The 25451-nt window shown below is 45.1% G+C and overlaps 1 protein-coding gene across 1 annotated transcript in view; it reads left to right on the forward strand.

Annotated features, from left to right (window-relative positions):
- Positions 1-22563, forward strand: part of LOC308588211 (plasmanylethanolamine desaturase 1-like) — a 40113-nt gene extending 17550 nt beyond the window's left edge. The window contains exons 3-6 of the mRNA XM_081196613.1: positions 10177-10268; positions 16850-16994; positions 18300-18512; positions 21430-22563. Coding sequence (XP_081052739.1) covers positions 10177-10268; positions 16850-16994; positions 18300-18512; positions 21430-21551 — 572 coding nt within the window. The 3' untranslated portion in view covers positions 21552-22563. The remainder of the gene's footprint in view (positions 1-10176; positions 10269-16849; positions 16995-18299; positions 18513-21429) is intronic.
- Positions 22564-25451: the final 2888 nt, after the last annotated feature.

Consider the following 25451-nt stretch of genomic DNA (forward strand, 5'->3'; position numbering starts at 1 on the left):
CCCCCCACAAGCCCACGGCTGGAAAAGGTTGCTGCCCCCTGCTCTTGGAATATGTCTCCTGTATTTGGCTTCTATAACAGAAAAACCAAAAGGAGCCATTGCTTGAGAAGGCTGTGGCACTCTGATACTGTTATCATGGTTGCTTTGGTAGGAAAACAAATTCTCATGAGTCCTGTTATCACTATTTTTAAAGAATAGGACCTGTTACTCTGTACTAGATGCATTTCTCTATTCCTGTACCTTTTTTCAGCCCTAGTCCTTTCTGACATTTCCTTGATATTTCAAACAAAAAGCACTGGGTGCTCACATGGATCCTTTTCGGATCTGATACTTGAGTATTACTTGCGTTCCTACACTTGGCAAGTGTTTCTTGCATTGCAACTTGGCTTGCCTTTTTAACATTTCCCCCTGTGCTCCTTGAACAAGATGGTGAGGGTTTATTTTTGTCAGCAGATACATTGGAATAATAAAAAAAAACCAGGGGTGGTATCCAACAAATTAGTTCTGTTAATGCAAGAATTACCATATGCACAACATAACTTCTTCACCCTCTTTGTGTACCATTCCCAAATCTGCTCCAGAGGGTTGGCAGAACCCTCTGAATTAGGTGGATGTGAGGTGGGAGGAGGGGCAAGTTCTGTTGCTCAGCAGGAAATCCTTGCGCCAACAAAACTGCTTCATTTAACAACAACAACAACAACAACAACAACAACAACAACAACAACAACAACAACAACATACCCGCCCATCTGGCTGGGTTTCCTCAGCCACTCTTGGTGACTTACAACCTATCTAAAAACATAATATAAACATCAATCCTTAATAACTTCCCTAAACAATTTGGTTTAAGTGTAAACAATGAAATACTCCCTTTCTGGAATATAGAATTGTAGAGTTGGAAAGGACCCTGAGAATCATCTATTCCACTCACTACGATGCAGGAATATGCAGCTGTCCCATATGAAGATTGTTTACATTGTTGCTGTTGGCTGTTTCCTCTAGGCCGTCCATGCTTTGAGTTCCATCTAACAAGATGAGTCTATTTTTATTTAATTTATTTGCATTATTCATATCCTACTCTTCTTGTTCCTGTAATCTCAGACTAATAATCAACATTAAACTTCCAATTCTACAGTTCTATGATTCTATTAAAACAATATTTCTTTTGCATAGAAAGGTAAAGGGACCCCTGACCATTAGGTCCAGTCGTGGCTGACTGGGGTTGCGGCACTCATCTCGCTTTATTGGCCAAGGGAGCCGGCGTACCGCTTCCGGGTCATGTGGCCAGCATGACTAAGTCACTTCTGGCGAACCAGAGCAGCACACGGAAATGCCGTTTACCTTCCCGCCGGAGCGGTACCTATTTATCTACTTGCACTTTGACATGCTTTCGAACTGCTAGGTTGGCAGGAGCAGGGACCGAGCAACGGGAGCTCACGCCGTCGCAGGGGTTTGAACCGCCGACCTTCTGATCGGCAAGTCCTAGGCTCTGTGGTTTAACCCACAGCGCCACCCGCGTCCCATTTTTCTTAGGCTGGGGAAGGCTAGTTTTAGGGTGTTTGAGCAGTCATAAGGCTTTTGAGAAGAGAGTCTCTGATGGCAACAGTTTGAATGCAGACAGTCCTTCCAGCTGTGCATCACAGCCTGGCCAGAAACCGGTAGCAGGAAGGAGAAGTTAGCAATTGCATCATCCTGGAAATGGACAGCAACTAAAATTAAAGCTATGCTGAAACTAGTTTTGGAGAGGAGTGGACAGTGATAATCAGGGAAGGGAGGGGGAGAGTATTTGTTGTTTTAGGACTGGTAGGATTGCAACAGCAGTTGGAAGGGAGTGAAGTCATGTGTGCACAGGCATAAGGGGAGAATGACAAATTGACTCTGGCGAACGGAAAGCACTTGTTGAGTATACACGTGGGCATGGTGTACTTCAGAAGAGGCCCTGGATTTTCCATGAGACTGTGCCACTCCTGTTAATTTTGCACATGAGGTGACATTGGGAAGTTCAACTCTGAATACTCCATTGTTTGTAGGCAACAGTGAATCTATTACTGAGCTTGAAGGCAGAGCATTGACGCGTTGACAAAGAATATTCTGTCTCATTATAAAAAGACTTTTTCATTCACAAAAAGGGGCAGAATGAATTCTGTGGAGGTCTCAGTAGGAACTTTCAGTTCCAAATGTGGATTGTGACTTGAAGCAGGGGTCCACAAATGCCCACAACATAGGAAGTTGCCTTGGGCAGAGTGAGGCCAGTGGTCCATCCAGCCCAGTGTTGCTTACACTGATTGGCAGTGACTCTCACGGTTTCAAGACAGGAAACCTTCCAAGTCCTGCCTGGAGATTCCAGGGATTGAACTCAGAACCTTCTGCATGCAAAGCAGATGCTCTTCCACTGAGCTGTGGCCTATTCCCTAGGTCAGCTTGACATACCAGCAAGCTTATATTTCTCCTTGCTCCCAATTTATTGAGCCCACTAGCAACCAGAGAGGGCTGGAGGGGAGGCAGCCTTGCCCTCCCTTGTGCAGACACTCGGATAGGAGAAGAATCAGCAGAACGAATTCCTGCTGTTTCTTATTTGGACTAAAGCATACCTGAGAACCTGTTTGCGGTTCATTGGGAGCAGTGTTAGAAATAAAACAGGCGCCAGGCATGTTTTGCAACTGGCTCGGGTCCAATTGAGATGACATAAGAGATCTCTGGATCCCAGGTTGGCAACTGGGGAAAGCAAAATGTCACTTAGAGAGGGATCTGATATATATCTGAGTTTCTAACACTGCTTGGAAGTCTTCCTCACCAGTGGTAAAGGATCACTTCTATTAGGTCAAATGAAATGGCAATTTCTAAGTAAAAGTATGGCAGAAAAGATGGCGGTTTGTGAAGGTTTGTTGCATGAAGAAGTAAAGGTAGAAACTAATACAGTGGTACCTTGGGTTACAAACACTTCGGGTTACGTGTTTTTAGGTTGTGGACCGCGGGAAACCCGGAAGTACCGGAAAGGGTTACTTCCAGGTTTTGCCACTCGCACAGAAGCACTAAATCACGCTATGCACAGAAGCGCCAAATTGCGTCACGCATGTGTGCAGACGCGGCGCTGCAGGTTACGAACGCTGTGGGTTGTGGACATGCCTCCATCACGGATTACATCCGCAACCTGAGGTTCCACTGTATGTAGCCATGTGGCTTTGTTACCAGATCTCTTCCTAGACAGAATCTGCTAGCAAACTTATGAAGCTAACACTAAAGTAGGGCCAACGCTTTGTCAAATTTAAAGCATGCATTTCTGGAGAGCAGCATTGGACTCAAGAGTCTGCTCTTTCCCAGAATCTTTGCACCATATCATGCCAGACCATGACTGTGAGACTGTCTTCCTCCACAGCAAATCTGATGGAAATATGCATCTCCTGGGAAGTTATGGCTTCTTGTCACTGTGGTGACAGCTTGTGTGTCGGCTTCTGTAAGCCTCATTCCATCCCCAGCCATGCCTCCCTCACAAGCACATATTTCAAGCCCTCTCGCCTCTGCAGTCACACACCACTCCTGGCATTACAAAAATCACAGTGCAGGCAGGTAGCAGGAACCAGGCACTAATAGTATTGTCTGCACACCAACCCAGTTAACTAACTTGCTCAGATGTCTCACCCGGCAGGGTAACTCGAAGATTTATAGGGGCTGGGGAATGCTGGCAACCAGCCAGCCCCATCACATGCTCCCACTTTGGGGACTAGTTGTTACAACCTTCCTGAGGGGCCTCACCCAGCGATACTTGCTCACAGGATCACTACTTCATTACACAATGAATATTAAAAAAAAAACACTTCATGGCAATCAAGTAGGGTGGTGCCTTTGTCCCAACTCCTGACAACCTCAAAGGAACAGCTTCCCTTAGTGGCTGCTCTTATAACATGCCATACATAGCTCCTAAATAGCTCATGAAGCTGTCTTCCCCCAAGATACAGGTGTTAAAAGCCAGTTGTTCAGCAGCAAGGAGCAGAAAATAGCTGCCCAGCTATTCTGCTAGCAGCTATGACTAAAAGGCTAAATGGTCAGGGCTCACAGAAACATAGGGGTAGGGGAAGGCATACAAATTTTTTTTGAAAGCTTCTTGATTAAATGTTTGATCAGTCACTTGGCCAGCATCCCAGCCTGACTTTAAAGGGCTCACTTCACTTTCTCTTTACAGTGTTTCCAACTTTTAACTCCTTCATATTCCTATTATATATTATCCATGCATATATTTCCTGCCAGATCACTTATGAAACCCCAAATGTAATTTCTGTGTTGCTGAATTTATGTTCTGATATTCTACTCATAGAATATTTCACTTTAAAACTCAGCATATAAGGGTCAGCTACGCACCCTGCTGAGAACACTAGGAAACCTGTTGAGGCTCTTTGCCTGAGTAGTTTCAGAATACTGTACATAAATTCTGTTGAGAGCTGCTGCTAAATTGCATTAGACTTCCTCATACTTGGCCTGTGAATCATGAATCTCCGTGTGCTTATTGCTGTACTGCAGAATAAGTGCCCAATTCAGGTGAGAGTGGCTCTCATCCTTCCCTATCCAGCAGCCGGCAGCTTCTTCTTGCTTTGTAAGTGGTTAACAAGTCACATTAGTGTCCTGTTTCTTTTCCTGAAGAGAGATGAGAGATTATTGGACAAAGCGAACATAATTTGGAGCCACATTCATATTTACTCTTGCATCTTATGAGTATCAGAGGCCTTTTGAGCTTCTGTGATTAGAAATTAGGGATAAATAATAATTAAGCATGTACTCCCAAATGTATTGCTCTGCTTTCCATTGGACCACATCAGCGAGGCCAAGGGGGAGGGTCTTGTCAACCTGGGCAACTCAGGACCTCCATATACACTGCCCAGTCTTGTGCCCCAGGTAGGTCACTTTTGTGCTGCTAACACAGCAGATTGACTCCTCCCCCCCAACCCAATGCACTCCATTGTCTCTTGAGACAGACGGATGCCAATAACTCCTATTAATATTAATGTGACTTAGGTGTGACTGATTTGGGTTGGACCATGGTCTTTATACCAATACATAATACAACTAGGTGCAAAATGTTACAGAGAAGGTAGCATGAACTGGTAATGTGAAGTATTTATATTCTTCTGCCAGCGTTCTGCATATCTTATAGTCCTTAGTGTTGCTAGTGCCTTAGTGTGGCCAGGTGCATTAGAGATGGAATGCATTCTTGACAGCCTCTCCTGAAACGTTTTGTGTAGCTTATCAGGAATCGCAAACCACAAGCCGCAAATTCAATCACTGTAGTACAAGTGATTGCTTACCACAAATTCCCCCCTAATGGCCAGTGCTTCCAGGCAGCAGGCCGCAAGAAAAGATTCTTCAGGTGAAGTTCACTAGGCAAAGTTTGGAGTGTTGGTGTAGAGTCCAACATCATCTGAAGGTAGAGCATGAGACTCTTAATCTCAGGGTTGTGGGTTCAAGACCCATGTTGGCCAAAAGATTCCTGCATTGCAGGGGGTTGGGTTAGATGACCCTTGAAGTTTCTTCCAACTCTACAATTTTATGAGTCTTTGACAAATCATAGCTCCTCGCCCTTGCCGACTTTGGACATGCCTGCTCTTGGCTGATTTGTGAGACTGGGTAGAGTTGGGGCAATTAGCCCTGCCCAAGGGCTTCCATAGACTGATCTGGTGTTGGATGTCCATTGTTATTTTCAGAATCTGATGTGCTATTTGCTACTTATCTGCTTTAAATGGCCTTTGCCAACCTGATGCCCTCTAGCTGTTTTGGACTGCTTGGCAAAGGCTGTCTTAAAAGCCCTGGGCTGTGACATCTATTTTCAAGGTTTATATAGCTGCAAGGTCTTTGATGTATAGCATCATTTATCAGGGTTGACTTCCTTACTTCCATTTCCACCCTCCATTTCCACAATGATGTGTACAAGGCAGCTCTCAAAGCCACCAGTCATAAAATGTAAGCTTAATAAATGGTCCAGCAATGAAGGTAGCAGTGGAAAGCATCAGAGGCCAAATTAAGAAAATGCCTGGGGTAATAAAATCCTCGGTGCCTGTAGGTCTTGTGCAAGCTGGCCTGCTTCAGCACTGCTCTTCCTTGTTTACCATGCCCTTTTAACTCTCAGGAGAGTTCTCTGTTCCACATTTGGTGGGAATAGAGTGTTTAGGCATCTCATGCTTGCATTTCTGCCTGGGAGGATTTCACAGGAGTATTATATGCGCTCAGTTGAAATCACGCACGCTTATATTGTGATGGAGGTGAAGAGACCAATAGCCTTTATGAATGTAAATGGTTGCTTTAGAGATGTAGTACACTCTATGTTGAGCAAAGTGAACCCCTGCCCGGCTATGCGTTAATGTAGAAAAGAATTCCTTTCTGCAAATAGATGAGAAAAATGCAGCATGCTGCTAAAAGTGAATGACCTGTCTTCCAGATTGTTACATTTATCTGCTGTCTGGAATCCTGCTAATTCTGAACCAAATCCTGTTAACTGGGATCTAAGAGAGCTGATCTAAGTGGCCTGATTGGAAGATGAATTTTGGCTCGCCAGCCATGATTTGAATGAGCCACGTGCTTAGATTTGCTCATGGCTCAGGGCAAATGATACGAGTTCCCTTGTTAAAAGGTTAAGATATATTGGGACCCAGTGCATCCCTCAACACCACCTTCTTGGCCTATTTAATTGGGACCAGGCTACACCTAATGTTAATTGCATTAAAGGAATTAAAGGAATAAGTTTAAGAGTGTAAATAGCTGCCGAGCGACACCCTAAGCAGGATAGTGGCTGTTGCATTGGGAGGGTAGACTTAAGTCTTACTGGTGAAAATCCATCCACTCTCCTGCCTCTTATAGCTGGTTCTGATGGGAGCTTTCCACCTAGGACTGATAGCAGCTTTGGGAAAGGGGATTTTCACCAGGAGCATGTCAGGGGCCAAAGGGCTAATCCACACATGGTCCTGGCCAAGGGAAGCTTTCATGGCAAATATATGTATATATAATCTGCACCTCATATGTAGTCGAGCCCTTTGTCCCAACTAATCAAAACGTGCAAAATCCATGCCCGCAAGATGAGCCTCTTTTTGGTTTCTAGGCTGCTTGTTTGCAACATGCTATTGAACACAGTAGCTTGCGAGCTCTTTGTGACTATTTCCAGAGTTCCATGATTAAACAAGCCACACCTTGCTAGTCAAATCAAAGTGCCTTGTTCGTAATCTGATTGCAATGCAGCTCTCCTTACTGCTCCTCTGCTTTGTTGCAGTCTCATTCAAGTACCCAAATCACTCTTGCATTATCATTATTTGTGAATGAAAACTGTGCAGCCTGGTTTACTAGTACTTTATATAGGCCTCAAGCAAATGTTACTGGAAGCTAAACTTCGGAACCTTGTGGGGATTCCTTTTACTTCGTGTCAGGTTGCTAATGTTGGGATCAAGAGGTGGACTTAATTTAATCTTTCTCTCTTGCCCCTGCCCTACCCTGTTAGATGAGTCACTGGTGTAGAAATGCCTTTAACACTTCAGCAGTGTGTGTTGTAAAGTTGCAGTGCAGTGAGCTAGTTTAGCACAGTTAAAACTGAACTGTGAATTGGGAAGCTCCTACTTCAGACCTTGTTGTTGCTATAAAGTCTCTATCAGACCCTATACTCCTTTGGCTTTCGTTCTGCCCCTGCAATGTAGTGGTAGTACAGTGGTACCTCAGGTTACATACACTTCAGGTTACACACGCTTCAGGTTACACACGCTTCAGGTTACAGACTCCGCTAACCCAGAAATAGTGCTTCAGGATGAGAACAGAAATCGTACTCCGGCAGCGCAGTGGCAGAGGGAGGCCCCATTAGCTAAAGTGGTGCTTCAGGTTAAGAACAGTTTCAGGTTAAGAACGGACCTCCAGAACGAATTAAGTACCGTATTTTTTGCTCTATAACACGCACCTGACCATAACACGCACATCGTTTTTAGAGGATGAAAACAAGGGAAAAAACATTCTGAATGAAACAGTGGATGTATCATTTTTGTGCTTCATGCTGTGGCCACAGACATGTGATCTGATGGTGAATTTGTGGTGACCCAATGCAAAAATCCTGAGGATCCATGCGGATCCATGCTTTGTAACCACGTTTTTGCACCATTGCAGCCCCAGGCAACAGTGGGTGCATGATTTTTTTGGTGCAGGCTGTAGCCATGGACATGCTATGTGATCTGATGATGAATTTGGGGTGACCCAATGCAAAGATCCTGAGGATCCATATGGATCTATGCTTTGTAACCACATTGTAAGTGGCGAGCGAAGGAAAAACAAAGAAGGGACATGAGAGGGGTGTGCAGAGAAGCAGCTGGCTAAGAATGCAGGAGAGGGATTTAACGGGAGGGAGGAAAGAAAGGCAAAAGTTTCTCCCCACCCAAGCCAGCCATCTCTCTCTCTCTCTCTCTCTCTCTCTCTCTCTCTCTCTCTCTCTCCCTCTCCCCCAGCAGCACTGGAGCACAGAGAGGAATTAGAAGGAACGACACTCTGCTTTCCCCTCTGCTTGCCTGGAGGGGAGGGGCTTTCCCTGCTCTTTGTTCCATTTCAGCAAACACAGCAACGAAACAGAGGAGGGTGGGCAGTAAGACCCTGAGGCAGAATGCAGGAAAGCAGCCGCTTCCTCTTTTCAGGTTTCCCTTCTCCGTGAAGCGCGATTTGATTTTTGCCTGATTTTTCGGCTCCAGGGACCACACATTCGCTCAATAACACGCACAGACATTTCCCCTTCCTTTTTAGGAGAAAAAATCTGTGTGTTATAGAGGGGAAAATACGGTACTTAACCTGAGGTACCACTGTACAGACCCAGCTTACAGGATACTATAAGGATTACTGAGAAAGTATGCATGAAGCTTTTTGAACTTTTAGAAGTGCTTTATTATGAGCAAATGGCTCCTGTGTCAACCTAGAGGGAGGGCTTGGGTGGAATGCCACTTTGTCTTAGGTCCTGTGCTTCTCAACATCTTTAGAAATGGCTCCAATGAAGGAGGAGAGGGGATGCTTAACAGATTTGCCAGATCGTGGGAAGCTGTTGGAAGGGGTGGCTAAACACCATAAAAGACAGAGTCAAGATTGAGTTGGATGGGTTAGAATGCTGGGCCACAACCAACAACATGAAATTCAACAGAAATAAATGTGAAGTCTTGCATTTCACTACCAAATTTCAGTGGTGGAAATGCAGTGTGGAGAGAGACCCAACTCAGCAGCAACACATGTGAAAAGGATCTAGGTGTCTTAGCTGATCTCAAGCAGGGCATGAGCCAGCAGTGCAGCTGCTAAGAAGGTTAGTGCAATTGCAGGCTGCATTAATAGGAGCATAGTGTCCAAATCACAAGAAGTAGTAGTCCCGCTCTATTCTGTGTCAGTCAGGCTGCATTTGGAATGTGCTGTTGGTTCTGGGTGTTGCATTTTAAGGAGGATACTGTCCAACTATGGTATGTCCAGAGAGAGAGTGGCTGGGATGGTGAAGATTCTGGAAACCAAGTCATATGAGCAACAGCTGAAAGAATGAACCTCGTTTAGCTTGGAGAGGAGAAGATTGGAGGGAGGGAGCGTGATGGCAAACTTGGATTTACCTGAAGGGCTGGCATACAGAAGATGGAGCAGATCTGTGTTTTCTCGCTTCAGAGGGCGGGAACTAGGCTGGAAATAGGAGGGAAGCTTAGCATCAAGAGAAGCTTCCCAATGGTAAGAGCTGTTTGACGGTAGAAGAGGCTGCTTGGAGAGGTGGTCTGCCCTCTTTTATTGGATGGATTGAAGCAGAGCATCTGCCAGGGATGCTGGGCATCTGCCAGGGATGCTGCCATTGCATGTGCGCTACAGATCCTGTGCTGAACACGGAGTTGGACTAATGACCTCAGATTCCATGGATGTTTGTGGGCAGTGGCATGCCATAGCTTACCTTTGGTACTTGTAAAAGCATAGGTGTTGTGTGTACAAGTTGCATATGACAGAGGTGGTAGTGAATAGATGCAGCAGTGGCAGGTAAGTAGTTTTGTTGTGTTTTGGGAGTTGGTCGCAGAAGTGATTTATTGTCTTGAGAGGGGGAAGTCACTATGTCAGCCTTTATGTATCTGTCAAAATAGCATTTACACATACTAAAAATTGATCTGAATGTCTCACGAATCTCTTTTCTTCTCTCTCCCCTCCTCCCTTTCTCTTTTAAAGTTGCAGGAATCATTACTGCTGATTTTGCCTCTGGTCTAGTGCACTGGGGAGCAGATACCTGGGGATCTGTCGATCTGCCAATAGTTGGAAAGGTTTGTCTTTTTATTATTGGGAAATAATAAACTTCAATAATCTTCAGGCAGTAATAGAACAGAACACTATTGCTTAAGTAGGCAGAATTTGAGTGCAGAGCTTGGGAATCCTGAGCTTCACCTTTTCAGAATTATCCACTGCAGTCATTGCATCTAAACTATTATTTGGCTGTTGGGAATATGCTTTGCGCTTGCACACTCCCTCCAACTCTCTCTTTCACTTCTCGGTTTGCGGTAACCACGGTTGGCCAGATTCAGATTTCATGGCAAACTTTAGTTAACTGCAAACCAGGGAAGAAGGGAATCCAGTCATGCAAAGGGAGGAGGAACCCCATGAGCCCAAAACACATTCCTAAAGTCTGGGTTTGGAATCTGTATCTGGCCAAAGTTGCAGGACCTCATGCTTTCAGACGTCTTAAAGCGTAATGGCAAAGAGTTCAAATTGTCATGTGCCAACGTAAATCAAAACAACTTACTCAGATGTGCATTCTTTTGGAATAAGATTACAGGAGCACATGCAGAATGTCTTCTGACCGGTTTGGGACTTTTTAGTGTTATTGAAAACAAGCAAATGTTGCTACTGAGATCTGCAGTACACAGCTTGTGCTTTCTCTCCCACCCCTAAGCTACCAATCTTCTTTTGGTACTAACAGTTCATCCTCACTTCACTCTTTGCTGTCTTAATGCTGACTAATGCAAGTGTCTTCTCTGTTGATCAGACTAATGAAAGACGGCATTTGCTTTCTCCTTCCCTGCTCCCCACTTTATCCCATCTTAATAAGCTTGGTGTGTTGTTGTTGTTTAGTCGTTTAGTCGTGTCCGACTCTTCGTGACCCCATGGACCAGAGCACGCCAGGCACTTCTGTCCTCCACTGCCTCCCGCAGTTTGATCAAACTCATGCTGGTAGCTTCAAGAACACCATCCAACCATCTCATTCTCTGTCGTCCCCTTCTCCTTGTGCCCTCCATCTTTCCCAACATCAGGGTCTTTTCCAGGGAGTCTTCTCTTCTCATGAGGTGGCCAAAGTATTGGAGCCTCAGCTTCACGATCTGTCCTTCCAGTGAGCGCCCAGGGCTGATTTCCTTCAGAATGGAGAGGTTTGATCTTCTTGCAGTCCATGGGACTCTCAAGAGTCTCCTCCAGCACCATAATTCAAAAGCATCAATTCTTCGGCGATCAGCCTTCTTTATGGTCCAGCTCTCACTTCCATACATCACTACTGGGAAAACCATGGCTTTTACTATACGGACCTTTGTTGGCAAGGTGATGTCTCTGCTTTTTAAGATGTTGTCTAGGTTTGCCATCGCCTTTCTCCCAAGGAGCAGGCGTCTTTTAATTTCGTGACTGCTGTCACCATCTGCACTGATCATGGAGCCCAAGAAAGTAAAATCTCTCACTGCCTCCATTTCTTCCCCTTCTATTTGCAAGGAGGTGATGGGCCCAGTGGCCATGATCTTCGTTTTTTTGATGTTGAGCTTCAGACCATATTTTGCACTCTCCTCTTTCACCCTCATTAAAAGGTTCTTTAATTCCTCTTCACTTTCTGCCATCAAGGTTGTGTCATCTGCATATCTGAGGTTGTTGATATTTCTTCCGGCAATCTTAATTCCGGCTTGGGATTCATCCAGCCCAGCCTTTCACATGATGAGTTCTGCATATAAGTTAAATAAGCAGGGAGACAATATACAGCCTTGCCGTACTCCTTTCCCAATTTGGAACCAATCAGTTGTTCCATATCCAGTTCTAACTGTAGCTTCTTGTCCCACATAGAGATTTCTCAGGAGACAGATGAGGTGATCAGGCACTCCCATTTCTTTAAGAACTTGCCATAGTTTGCTGTGGTCAACACAGTCAAAGGCTTTTGCATAGTCAATGAAGCAGAAGTAGATGTCTTTCTGGAACTCTCTAGCTTTCTCCATAATCCAGCGCATGTTTGCAATTTGGTCTCTGGTTCCTCTGCCTCTTCTAAATCCAGCTTGCACTTCTGGGAGTTCTCGGTCCACATACTGCTTGAGCCTTCCTTGTAGAATTTTAAGCATAACCTTGCTAGCGTGTGAAATGAGTGCAATTGTGCGGTAGTTGGAGCATTCTTTGGCACTGCCTTTCTTTGGGATTGGGATGTAGACTGATCTTCTCCAATCCTCTGGCCACTGCTGAGTTTTCCAAACTTGCTGGCATATTGAGTGTAGCACCTTAACAGCATCATCTTTTAAAATTTTAAACAGTTCAGCTGGAATACCATCACTTCCACTGGCCTTGTTATTTGCAGTGCTTTCTAAGGCCCATTTGACTTCACTCTCCAGGATGTCTGGCTCAAGGTCAGCAACCACACTACCTGGGGTGTACGAGACATCCATATCTTTCTGGTATAATTCCTCTGTGTATTCTTGCCACCTCTTCTTGATGTCTTCTGCTTCAGTTAGGTCTTTACCACTTTTGTCCTTTATTATGGTAATCTTTGTACGAAATGTTCCTTTCATATTTCCGATTTTCTTGAACAGATCTCTGGTTCTTCCCATTCTGTTGCTTTCCTCTATTTCTTTGCATTGCTCGTTTAAGAAGGCCTTCTTGTCTCTCCTTGCTATTCTTTGGAAATCTGCATTCAATTTCTTGTATCTTTCATTATCTCCCTCGCATTTTGCTTGCCTTCTCTCCCCCGCTATTTGTAAGGCCTCGTTGGACAGCCACTTTGCTTTCTTGCATTTCTTTTTCATTGGGATGGTTTTAGTTGCTGCCTCCTGTATAATGTTGCGAGCCTCCACCCATAGTTCTTCAGGCACTCTGTCCAGCAAATCTAAATCCTTAAACCTGTTCCTCACTTCCACTGTGTATTCATAAGGGATTTGGTTTAGATTGTATCTTACCTGTCCAGTGGCTTTTCCTACTTTCTTCAGTTTAAGCTTGAATTTTGCTATAAGAAGCTGATGATCTGAGCCACAGTCAGCTCCAGGTCTTGTTTTTGCTGACTGTATAGAGCTTCTCCATCTTTGGCTGCAGAGAATATAATCAATCTGATTTCGATGTTGCCCATCTGGGGATGTCCATGTGTAGAGTCGTCTCTTGTGTTGTTGGAAAAGCGTGTTTGTGATGACCAACTTGTTCTCTTGGCAGAACTCTATTAGCCTTTGCCCTGCTTCGTTTTGATCTCCAAGGCCAAACTTGCCAGTTGTTCCTTTTATCTCTTGATTCCCTACTTTAGCATTCCAATCACCTATAATGAGCAGAACATCCTTCTTTGGTGTCACTTCTATAAGGTCTTGTAAGTCTTCATAGAATTGGTCAATTTCAGTTTCTTCAGCACCAGTAGTTGGTGCATACACTTGGATTACTGTGATGTTAAAAGGTCTGCCTTGGATTCGTATCGAGATCATTCTATCATTTTTGAGACTGCATCCCAGTACAGCTTTTGCCACTCTTTTGTTGACTATGAGGGCCACTCCATTTCTTTTACGGGTTTCTTGCCCACAGTAGTAGATATGATAGTCATCCGAACTGAATTCGCCCATTCCCGTCCATTTTAGCTCACTGATGCCCAGGATGTCAATATTTATTCTCGCCATCTCATTTTTGACCACATCCAACTTACCCAGGTTCATGGTTCTTACATTCCAGGTTCCTATGCAATATTTTTCTTTACAGCATTGGACTTTCCTTTCGCTTCCATGCATATCCGCAACTGAGCGTCCTTTCGGCTTTGGCCCAGCCGCTTCATCAGCTCTGGATCTACTTGTACTTGTCCTCCGCTCTTCCCCAGTAGCATGTTGGACACCTTCCGACCTGAGGGGCTCATCTTCCAGTGTCATAACTTTTATATGCCTGTTGTCTTTGTCCATGGAGTTTTCTTGGCAGGGATACTGGAGTGGCTTGCCGGTTCCTACTCCAGGTGGATCACGTTTGGTCAAAACTCTCCACTATGACCTGTTCATCTTGGGTGCCCTGCTCGGCATCGTTCATAGCTTCTCTGAGTTCTTCAAGCCCCTTCGCCACGGCAAGGCAGTGATCCATGAAGGGGAAGCTTGGTGTACTTAACAGCAAAAAGGACATGTAACCCTAGGTTAAACTGGTCCTAGGTTGAGTGAGCCAGGATATATTGAATAGCCATCCCTGTGACATGCCCTGTTGCTAACTTTGAGATTACAGTGTGTGTGGTGCTAAGCCAGCTCCCACTTCACTAACAATTTATCTCCTAGTCACTTGCTTGCATGGTGATCACACTGTACCTATAAATACAGACACTAACATTTGAATTCAGGCCAGTAACAGTTCTTAAGAGTTATCTGTAACCTGTGAGTCCCTGCATTCAATTCTCACCTCTGCCATGAGTTCACAGCGCGTTTGGAGTTAAAACAGCCAGCAGAAATTGCACCTTAACACTGTACTGTATCCCTGCCAGAAGAGCACGCTCTACCATGGATTTAATCTGGGACTCAAAGTTTGGGAAAGTAAGAAAGCTCTATTACAGGAAATGCATTCTTGACAGGAAAGATGCTAGTTCTGTCTATCTCAGGTGGAGAGGCCTCGAGCCATTCTTGCTGTTGTATTGCAACAAGCGAAACACAAAAGAGGTCTCCTCTACCAAGGTGAGGGTGAAGAAGCAAGTAGGAAATGAGATCAGCAACCTATGAATATGAGAAGCACTTGGGGGAAGGTCAGCACAAGCTAGGTCAGAAAGGACAGTCTAGGAAACTGGGAGGTTCCTCTCTATTCTTTCCTATGCAGACACATCAGCCTCTAGTTCAAGCTGTGTTGCATCCTAGCACTTCCAACGTAGCCTCAGGCAAGCCCACCATATTTCAGTATGGGGAGAGAATAACCTCTGTTCTCCTAACCCAAGTCACTGTGGCCTAGAACAGTGTTTCCCAACCGGTGTTCCGCGGCACACCTTCCGCCTGCGACAGCCCAGTAGGCCGGCCGAAGCGAGCGGCGATGGGATGTGGGAGCTCGCTCGCTCGCCGCCCCGCGTGTGCTCGCCGCCTGACTCGCCCGCCTCCCTCCCACGGCACACCAGCCTACCTCCGTGGGAGGGAGTCGGGCGAGTCGGGCGGCGAGAGGCGGGGCGGCGGTGGCGAGCACACGCGGGGCGGCGAGCTCCCTCCCTCCCACATCCCATCGCCGCTCGCTTCGGCCGGCCTACTGGAGGAAGGTGCGAAAACCTCGCGCATGCGCAGGCCTTCCGCCTGCGACAGCCCAGTAGGCCGGCCGAAGCGAGCGGCGATGGGATGCGGGAGGGAGCTCGCTCGCCGCCCCGCGTGTGCTCGCCGCCCGACTCGCCCGCCTCCCTCCCACGGCACACCAGCCTACCTCCGTGGGAGGGAAGCGGGCGAGTCGGGCGGCGAGAGGCGGGGCGGCGGCGGCGAGGAGAGGCCGCCCAGCGCGGGGCTCTCGCCGTCTGGCTGCCTGCGAGCTCGGCGGGCAGCGCTTCCGTCCACAGCGCCCGCCTCGCGGCTCTCATTCCCTGCCCCTGCCAAAGCTCACCCAGCCAAGCCGCGCTCTCCTTCCTGCCTCGCTTTGCTGCCTCCTCCCCCCCCCCAAAGCTTGGAGGTTCCCCGGCAGGAAGGAGGGAACTTAATCCTCTCCAAGGGCTGCGGAAAACAGACATGCAAATGGGGGCTTGCCAGCTCTTCAAGCGCCGCCGGCTTTCTTCGGGAATTACCGCCCGCCGAGCCCGGTAACGCTGACAGGCCGAGCCACGGGGCTTGGCAGCGCAGCCGGCAGAGTGTGGGAAAGGGCGGCCGCCACGCGCCGGGCAAGGCGAGACTCGACGGGGAGGACACCGGCAGCAGCGCCCCCCCCCCCCAGAAACCCGCTCCGGGCAGGTAATTCACAGAGAGTGGACAGAAGGAAGCCTTAAAGGGCTTCAGCCTCCCAGAGTGGCGGGGAATAATAATAATAATAATAATAATAATAATAATAATAATAATAATAATAATAATAATAATAAAAAATTGACAGGTGGTGTTTTTCTAGGTGAGGGGGTGGGGACTGTAATAACAAAAAAATCAGCTGTATATCAACCGCTGTTTTGCAATGAGGAATTGCAAATAAGGAAGATCAAAAGGAGAATGTTTTTTTGGGGGGGACTCTCTTCCTCTTCCTCCTCCTCCTCTCGTTCTTGCTCCTCTTCCTGGCAAAAGGGCTGCTGAGACCCCTTCTCTCTTGGGTGCCGGTGGGTGCTGTGACGTTGACGCTGCTGTGGCAAGTGCCTTTACTTAGCAGAGTGCATTCCCCTTTACACAGGAGGGGAGGGAAAAAAATTGAAACTTACACTTTCGTGCGTCCCTCCCGGCGCGACGCTGCGCGCTGACGTCACGGGGCTGTAATGGTGGTGTGCCTCGAGATTTTTTTCATCAAACAAGTGTGCCTTTGCCCAAAAAAGGTTGGGAAACACTGGTCTAGAACTTGAAAATAAGCTAGTTGTCTGCTTGTGGCAAGAGAGAATTCTCTCCAGGTGACAGGCCAGGTTGGTAGGTCTCTTACATAGGTAATTTGTGGGCAGGGGTATCTAGTAAAAATTTGTGCAGGCTATGGACTTCAAAGACTGACAGACATCTCCCCTCACCCTCTGTATTTACTTTTTAAGGCTTTTATCAGACCTTTCAGAGAACATCACATTGACCCAACAGCAATTACAAGACATGACTTCATAGAGACCAATGGAGATAACTGCATGTTGACGGTAGTTCCATTGGCAAACATGGCCTACAAACTGGTTTCTTTATCACCAGGTAAGTGACTATAAATCCATGAGTAAACTGGACTTGCAGCTTCCACGGTGTAGTGAATAGGCCTTTGACCTCCGAAGAGACAGGCAGAATGTAGCTGTTTATATGGGAACAGCTGAGAAGGCTGACTGTGTTTGTGAGACAGACTGTCTTTCAGCCCCTGCAAGGACCCCGAAAGTGGTTTAATATTTGTGGGTGGAGCAGTATAGTGTCTGAGCAAGAAATAATAGTTGCAGGTTAGTAAAGGAGTAGAGTGGCATGAGAACTAACTTGCCACCATTTCAAATATTTTTCTAGAATATTTAAACCATAAGTTGCAAGGTTTATATCAACCTAGTCTTACCCTGATATTTGAAGATAGGAACCACTTCACCTAGTGTGTACTGTGGTAGAAGCAAAGGTAATCTGTAAGGTACATCCATGTTAAGAGATGCATCTGGTGAGTGAATCAAGCCAAATACTAAAAGTGGGGGCCCAAAGCATCCCTCTAGTTGCTAGCAAGTCTTACACTAGTAAAGGGAGAATGGGAAAGATAACTACCTTGAGATATTGTGATCATTTTCACTTTGGAAGCGAACCAAAGCCTATTTGGAGCCACCCTGAGGATGTAGCTTGTAATTAAACATCCAACACAATTCTTTTATTTTATGAGTAGCTTAACATGGATGGAGAAAGGGTGCTTCCAGAATGGGGCTTGATATTGTTAACGGGTTGATCAGTTAGCACAAATGGGTTGTGGGCAATAGTGTTTTGCTTTTGTTTTTAGTTTATTGGGGTTTCCCTGGGAAGCTTAACCCCCGATTAAATGGGGGTTGGAATATGGGCCGATACTCTGACACCAGAGATGTTGTGCAGACACTGAAAAAATTGCATGCATTGGGAGCACCCATCCCACCATGAACCGCCCATCTGGAAGCACCCCAAGAGAATGTTTCTGGCGTAGTTAAGTAGAACTTAAGTGCCTATCAGTTTGAACTTGAAGGTCAGTTCACGCTTGGCATGGCAAATGTACCCTGATGTTCACAGTGCCGAATGCCTCAAAGTGGGATGGAAAAACAATAGTCTTGAGCGGTAAACAACACATGTCCTTATCAATAATTGGCTTGTTGAATCAGACAGAGTTCCCTCTGATGAAGCATTCTGGTGTTGTACAATGAACTGCTTAAATGTAACCATCGTTTGGAAACAGTTCTGGTTTTTTTTTGGGGGGGGAGGGAGACCTATGTGTCTAGGCACCTTCTGTTGCCAGCTTATTTCAGTGAGAGTCATGTAGATCCTACTCCCTCTTTCCCCCCCCCCCCTTTCTAGAAGCATTACACCAATCGTGCCCTTGGGAGTGTTACGTCTTTGCCCTGGCTATATTTGGAACCTTGACAAACCAGATTCACAAGTGGTCTCACACCTACTTTGGTCTTCCTCGCTGGGTTATCTTCCTGCAAGACTGGCACGTTATCCTGCCACGCAAACACCACCGGATCCATCACGTGTCTCCTCATGAAACTTATTTCTGTATTACTACAGGTAAATAGAAGTGAAGCTTCTCTTTCATTGATGAGTAGACTTCAGGCTTATGGGTTCTATTTTTTTCTGCTTTTTCAAAAAAAACTAAAACTGAAACCCACCAGCTGGAGCCAAGTGCAACATGTGGAAAAATGTTAAGAGTCAAGGAACAGGGCAAATGTGCTCAGCCCCCAGGTATTGGTGACCATTACTGGAATTAAGCACATAGGATTGTCAGCACAGTTACTCCTGCCCCCCCCCCCCACATGGTACACTGTGCCTTCCACCAGCTAAGGCTGGTGCACCTGCTATGACTCCTTTTGGACAGGTATAGCTTGCAATGCAGTTACCCAAACTCTTGGCGGTCGCCTGTAATGCATCGCCTGTGCAGCTGCCATCTGAAACTTCAGCTACGCCAGCAACCAGAGCTGCTGACTGGGACCAATCAGTGGGGATATATCCTACACGTGCATTAGCAACTTGCTATTCCAACACGAGCCTGCTTGTACATTTAGATCTTTTTCGAGTCTCTTCTTCTGGGTGTCGACACCATTTTGGAATGAGGCAGGCAGCGACTGCGGAGAGAACTGTCATTGCTGTGAGCTCCCCTTCTTCAGGGATGTTCACCTGCCATGGTGAGGAGGCGCTTTTGCCCACTGGAAGTGCATATGCTCTCTGCATTCAAAAACTCCCGGAGCCCAGCAAGAGCCAGTGTAATGTAAACAGTGCTAAGCTAGATGGACCCAGTGGATTGACTCAGTATATACATCAGCTTCCCGTTGCACCAAATGGGGACCCTTTTTCCCCCAGGCTCTTCATTTCTGGTTGTTTTAACACTGCAATTCTATCCCATTTTAAAAAAATTGTTATGTATGATCTGGTAAGCAACCCTGAAATATATTGAAGTAAATACAGTGGTACCTCGGGATGCGAACAGGATCTGTTCCGGAGCCCCATTCGCATCCTGAACATAACATAAGACATGATAGCACGTCTGCGCGGGTCGCGTTTCGCCGCTTCCGTGCATGCGTGTGACATCATTTTGACCGTCTGTGCATGCACTAGCGGCGAAACCCGGAAGTAACGTGCTCCGTTACTTCTGGGTCACTGCGGAGCGCAACCCGAATGCGCTCAACCTGAAGCGTATTTATCCCGAGGTATGACTGTACAGTGGTACCTCAGGTTACATATGCTTCAGGTTACATACGCTTCAGGTTACAGACTCCGCTAACCCAGAAATAGTGCTTCAGGTTAGGAACTTTGCTTCAGGATAAGAACAGAAATCGGGCTCCGGTGGCACGGCAACAGCAGGAGGCCCCATTAGCTAAAGTGGTGCTTCAGGTTAAGAACAGTTTCAGGCTAAGAACAGACCTCCGGAACGAATTAAATACTTAACCTGAGGTAAAGGTAAAGGTACCCCTGCCCGTACGGGCCAGTTGTGTCCGACTCTAGGGTTGTGCGCCCATCTCACTTAAGAGGCCGGGGGCCAGCGCTGTCCGGAGACACTTCCGGGTCACGTGGCCAGTGTGACGAAGCTGCTCTGGCGAGCCAGCACCAGTGCAGCACACGGAAACACCGTTTACCTTCCCGCTACGCCGTTTACCTTCCCGCTCAGTGATAACCTGAGGTATCACTGTATATAAAAATGTTTGTGAGCAGAAAGTGCTTCTTTGAGTACACACAACTGTGGGGCTAATGTTTTCATCCAGCGGTAGCTCTCTAGCGCCTTGCCTGGGTCTGGAGGGTCAACTTTTTAATGTGTGCAGGGAGCTGGTGCTGGAATGAGGGAGGTTGCACAGAGCAGAGCGCTACCCATGAAAGTTTGGAATCCCTACATTTATTAAATTACATCTGTGTTACAGTCCTAATTACTGTTTACAGCAATACTTTTACACTTAAGACATTCATAATCTGGGACTTCCAAATCAAACCACAATGGTTTACCATTGGAGCCAACATTCCGCCCCCGCCCATTCCTTTGAAAATTTTGACATGAAATAAATGGTATTGGGTATCATTGTTTCGACACTTGATCTTCCTATGTTTGACAACAACACATGATTCCAGGGTTTATATCTGATAGCTAGCATTCAGTGATATTCAACACCTGATGTTCAATGGACTGTTATATTTGATGGCTTGTGGCATTTGGTATTTTGACAGCTAACACTCATTCCAGCCCAGTCTAAATTACTCTTAATTTTGTCATACTAAAATTTGTTTTGTGGCCAGATTCCGATTTGAGATGTTGAGCGACTCCAGAGCTCTGTCCCCTCAACTAACTGCAAAGTTTATCTTTCCACATTTCCTGTCCTTCACTTTCCCTGCAAGGGGAGAGCAGCAAAGTGTATCAGTAACACCTCTTTCCCCTTGACACAGCTACCGCAATATGTTCCCTATTTTAAAGGGGATCAGTTGCTGCTTTTGCATCACCTCTTCAAAATTGGACTTGGCATTCCAGTTTTCATTGGCGTGTAGCAACTAATTACAAATGCATGCTAGTTGAACAGGAGCTGTGTGTAAAAGTTGAATAAGCTGGTTGGCGTATGGAAAACCTGTACTAAATCAAACTTGGTTGACAGTTTGCATGGTTTGAAAGTAGCCCTTTAAAATGCGGTTAATGAGACTTGTGCTGTGTTGAACACTTTTAGTTTCAAAAATAAAGCTCCCATATAGGTGGAAAGCTTTAGAGTGCAATTGTTTATGCACTTACCTGAAGCCAATTCTATTGAAGTTAATGGGATTGACATCAGGTGACCTGCTTCTACCTGAACCTCCATAAGATGGGGGTACACACTACTCCTGTTGAATGACCCAAATAATCATTTGCCTTGCATTTTACTTTTTTTATTAGACTATCTTAAAACAAATTAATTCAATTATCTACAACTGTACTTCTTCATTTACAACTGTATTCTCCCTTTCTATCGTTTTCCAGGCTGGCTCAACTACCCGCTGGAGAAAATCAGATTTTGGAGGTTCCTCGAGATTATCATTCAAGGACTGACCGGAGAAAAACCGAGAGCAGATGACATGAAATGGGCCCAGAAAATAAAATAAACTCTTGCCAGGCTTCTGCAGTCCTTATACTTGTTGCCAATATTTTTAAAAGAAAAAAGCCATCAGCCAAATTAAAGACTTGTAAAGAAATAATGGACTAAAGCACAATGCTTTTAAAAAGTGCTAACAGACTGCAGTTAAAGGACTCACTCTTCAAAATAATACTTGAAAATGCAAATGGCTAATTCCCATTTGTACGGAGCACCTTCTGTTAGCCACATCTGCTGATGTTGACCATTTTCGTCCTTGAGTCTCAAAAGCCATTAGTTGGAGAAGACAATGCACCATTTTCTAGTAAGATATGTCATTGGCACAGTAAAATGTGTTGTATCAACATGAATTACCACTTTGAAAACAGGGTTAAGACCAATGTGGAATAATGAAGATAAGCAGGCGAGCACTGCGTTTTTAAGGAGCAGGTTCAAACTGCATGGAAAAAAACAACAGCCAGAGGGGAAGGGAAGTTTATGAAATTGTCACCACTTCAATACATTTAATGTTTGGTACACCTTCCAGTTGCTTCATCTTGCTATCATGTCCAGTCTTAGTCTATGTGGTGTGCAACAGAACATTTGGGAGTCTCGTTCTGCTAGTGGATAAGGATCCTTATTGTCGTCTGTCTCCTGAAATAAACAAGTGTTTTTACTTCCTTGATATCTGAGCAGACTGTTGCTGTATAAGCCTGCAACTGACTTGGTAGCAACCTGGGAAGAAGAGCAGAACGTGTTCTGCCCAAGTGTCCAAACATAAAAGACGCTTGTGTTAGGTCGTTTAGCGTTCAGCAGTTGGGATTCCTTTCAGTATGATTCCTCTTCCAATAATCATTGTTCAAAGTAGCTCTAGGAAATTGGGCACATGATTTATATGTTAGAAAGGGATAGGTTAATGGTGTGTATTTTTTAAAGGTGCTTGCTCATTCATGTAAATATTATAAAGCCTTAATCTTTTTGGTGTAACATGGATTAATATTTTAATGTGGTCTGAATGTATATAATATATTTATAACAAAGCAGTTCGATTATACTAATTGCATTTGTTCAGTCTCCTTGCAATTTTTATTGTGGTTTGAGGGTGTAACCTCATCTCTAGCAGGCAAATACAAATCACAGAGCAATTTAATATGTGATGCTGATCCTGACAAAACCCATGAAGCTGTGAGTGGATTTCTTGATTTGTACAGAATGCTGTTGAAAAGTCAGTGTTCTAGAAAATAAATCCATCAGGGTAGATCTGTGGAACTCTGTGCCTCTACAGAACAATTAGAAATGTAGGTATTTGTGCTGCAGTGGGTTGATTTAACTCAAGTTTTCCATTGAATACTTATTTCTTAATATAAATCTGATGGCCAAACACGGTTAACTTACAGATAAAATAGAGGTATTGCTTATGGTTTCATTCTTGTAACCAAGCCTTTCCATCCCTTTGTGGCACTGTTTACATTTTTTGTGCTTTATTTTTATTTTACCTATATCACCCTTTGGCCTTCAGGACTTCCCAGTTCTCATCAACCTCAACCAACATGACAGATTGTCATGGCCATTGGGAGTTGTTGGCCAGTATCATCTGGAGGGCTTGGGACAGTTTACCACTTCTGAACCATCTTGCTGTTATTAACAGGTTCCACGGTATCTTTCGTTCTCTCTTTAGAAATGGTGTGACCTTCTAAATATTTGTCTATTGGGCTCCTTTATGAACCACACTTTTAAGTTAGAAAATCCCAAAGCAGTTCACAAAGCAAACTCCCTTCAACCTTAAAACAGTGAGTTCATAGAATCATAGAGCTGCAAGGGGCCACGAGGGTCATCTAGTCCAACCCCCTAAATTGCCCAGTGTGGGACTCGAATCCACAACCCTGAGATTAAGAATCTCAGGCTCTACCAACTGAGCTAAGTTAAAACAATACCATGGACTTTTACAAAAACTTGTCACAATAATCAACACACCTTCCAGGCAAATAAAATAACCCAACGAAAGGGAAGGCATTATTTACCATTGCCATCAACTGATAATGCCAGATGGGTCTCTAAGATGACTGATTTAACAGCCTGGATTGGAATGATCTAACAACTTGGGAGTCGCCGCGTCATTAAACTTGAGAAAAAATATATATACACAAATAAAGCTGTATTTGACGGACGAAAGGATATATGATTTTTGACATGACAGAATCTTTTTTTAAAAAAAAAATTTTATTAACCGACCAATCAAAATCAAATCACATCACATAAATTCCGAATTACAAAGCCAAATTTTAAATTTTTGTTGAGGGGACCCATATTTCAGGTTCCGAAGGGGGATTCCGATCATCATCTTGCTGCTGCGCTAATATCCAGAAATCTGTCCAAATAATGTTCATAATTCTATCCAGTCTTATCTTGCTGTTTCCAAGGGACGGAGCAAGGGACGGAGAACTTTAAAGTGTTAAGATCGGGATGTGGAAAATATGAAAACAACGAGAGGAGGTACGATTGAAGATTTGGAGATATGCTTCAGAGGTCCAGACTACGGGGAGCCCGGAAAAATTAATAATTACAATTTGGACTACAATTTGGTCTTTTCTTTTTAAATCAGATTATGATGTGGATATATTGATTGGCTATCTTTATTGGAAAGTCAATAAAAATTCTTTAATAATAAAAAGATGGCTGATGGCTGTCAACACTTGTCCTGTATGTTCTGGACAGTTCAGGGATTGAAGTATCTGCTTTGCATGCAGAAGCAGGTAGGGCTGGAAGACCTCAACCTAAAACTGAGGAGAACCACTGTCAGTCGGTGACGGTGTAGACAGTACTGAGTTAAATGGACCAGTGGTCTGATTCAGTATAAAGCAGCTGTTGATGTTCAATTCCTGGATGGGTGTGTGACCATTATGGAATTGTAGAATTGGAAGGTTTCCCGAGGCTCATCTGGTCCAACTCCCTGCAATGGAGGAATCTCAACTAAAGCGTCCATGGCAGATGGCCATCCAGCCTCTGCTTGGAAACCTCCAAGGAAGGAGAGTCTACCACCATCCATGGGAGACAGTTCCACTGTCGAACAGTTCTTGCTGTCAGAAAGTTCTTTGTGATGTTAAGTCGGAATCTCCATTCTGGTAACTTAGAAGCCGTTGAATGTTTGGGTCCTACCCTCCAGAGCAAGAGAAAAGAAACTTGCTCCATCTTCTAGGTGATTGCTCTTTAGATATTTGAAGATGGCAATCGTATCTCCTCTCAATCTCTGCTTATTCAGGCTAAATATACCCGCCTGGGGATAAGCTGTGCCCTGCAGTCCATTAAAAGATAATAAACTGAGCTACCTGTTTATAAGTCTCTGTCCATTTGCATTTTTTTGTAGGAATCATTTTCATTTATTCATAAACTTTTCACCATGAGGTGTAAGTCCCAAGGTGATTGTTAACAACAAAAACAGGACAACAATAGAAAGGGAATACAGATAATATCAGGAAGCAGCAAAAATATAGATAACCGAATGCAGATGTAACTAGAGCTTCAAAAAGCCTGTGAGAACAGAAATGTTAAATTAAGCAACAGAAACACAATGAAAATGTAACCATCCATGCCTCGGGTGAGGGAATTCCAGAGTAGGGCAACTAAGTCTGGAGGGCCAAAAGGTGATAGTCCCCCCCCCCTCTTTCTTTAAACATGCAAATGAATATGGTGCCACAAAGAGTTGTAAGGTCACGTTATAAGAATTTCACATCCCCACACAGAGTGGTACCTGCCAGTAGGACAAGGAGTGTCCCCTCTGCCAATCTCAGAACCTTGGCTGGCTGGTGCAAGGAAAGGCACCTTTTAGGTCCCAAGTTGATGAGGCTTTTCGTATGTCAAACACCTTAAATCGAGCCTTGTAGCATAGAAGCAGCCAGTGATCCTACAAAGTGAGTGCAATGTGGCACAGCAT

This window comes from Podarcis bocagei (genome assembly GCF_964188305.1).
Source record: "Podarcis bocagei genome assembly, chromosome: 5".
Lineage (NCBI taxonomy): Eukaryota > Metazoa > Chordata > Lepidosauria > Squamata > Lacertidae > Podarcis > Podarcis bocagei.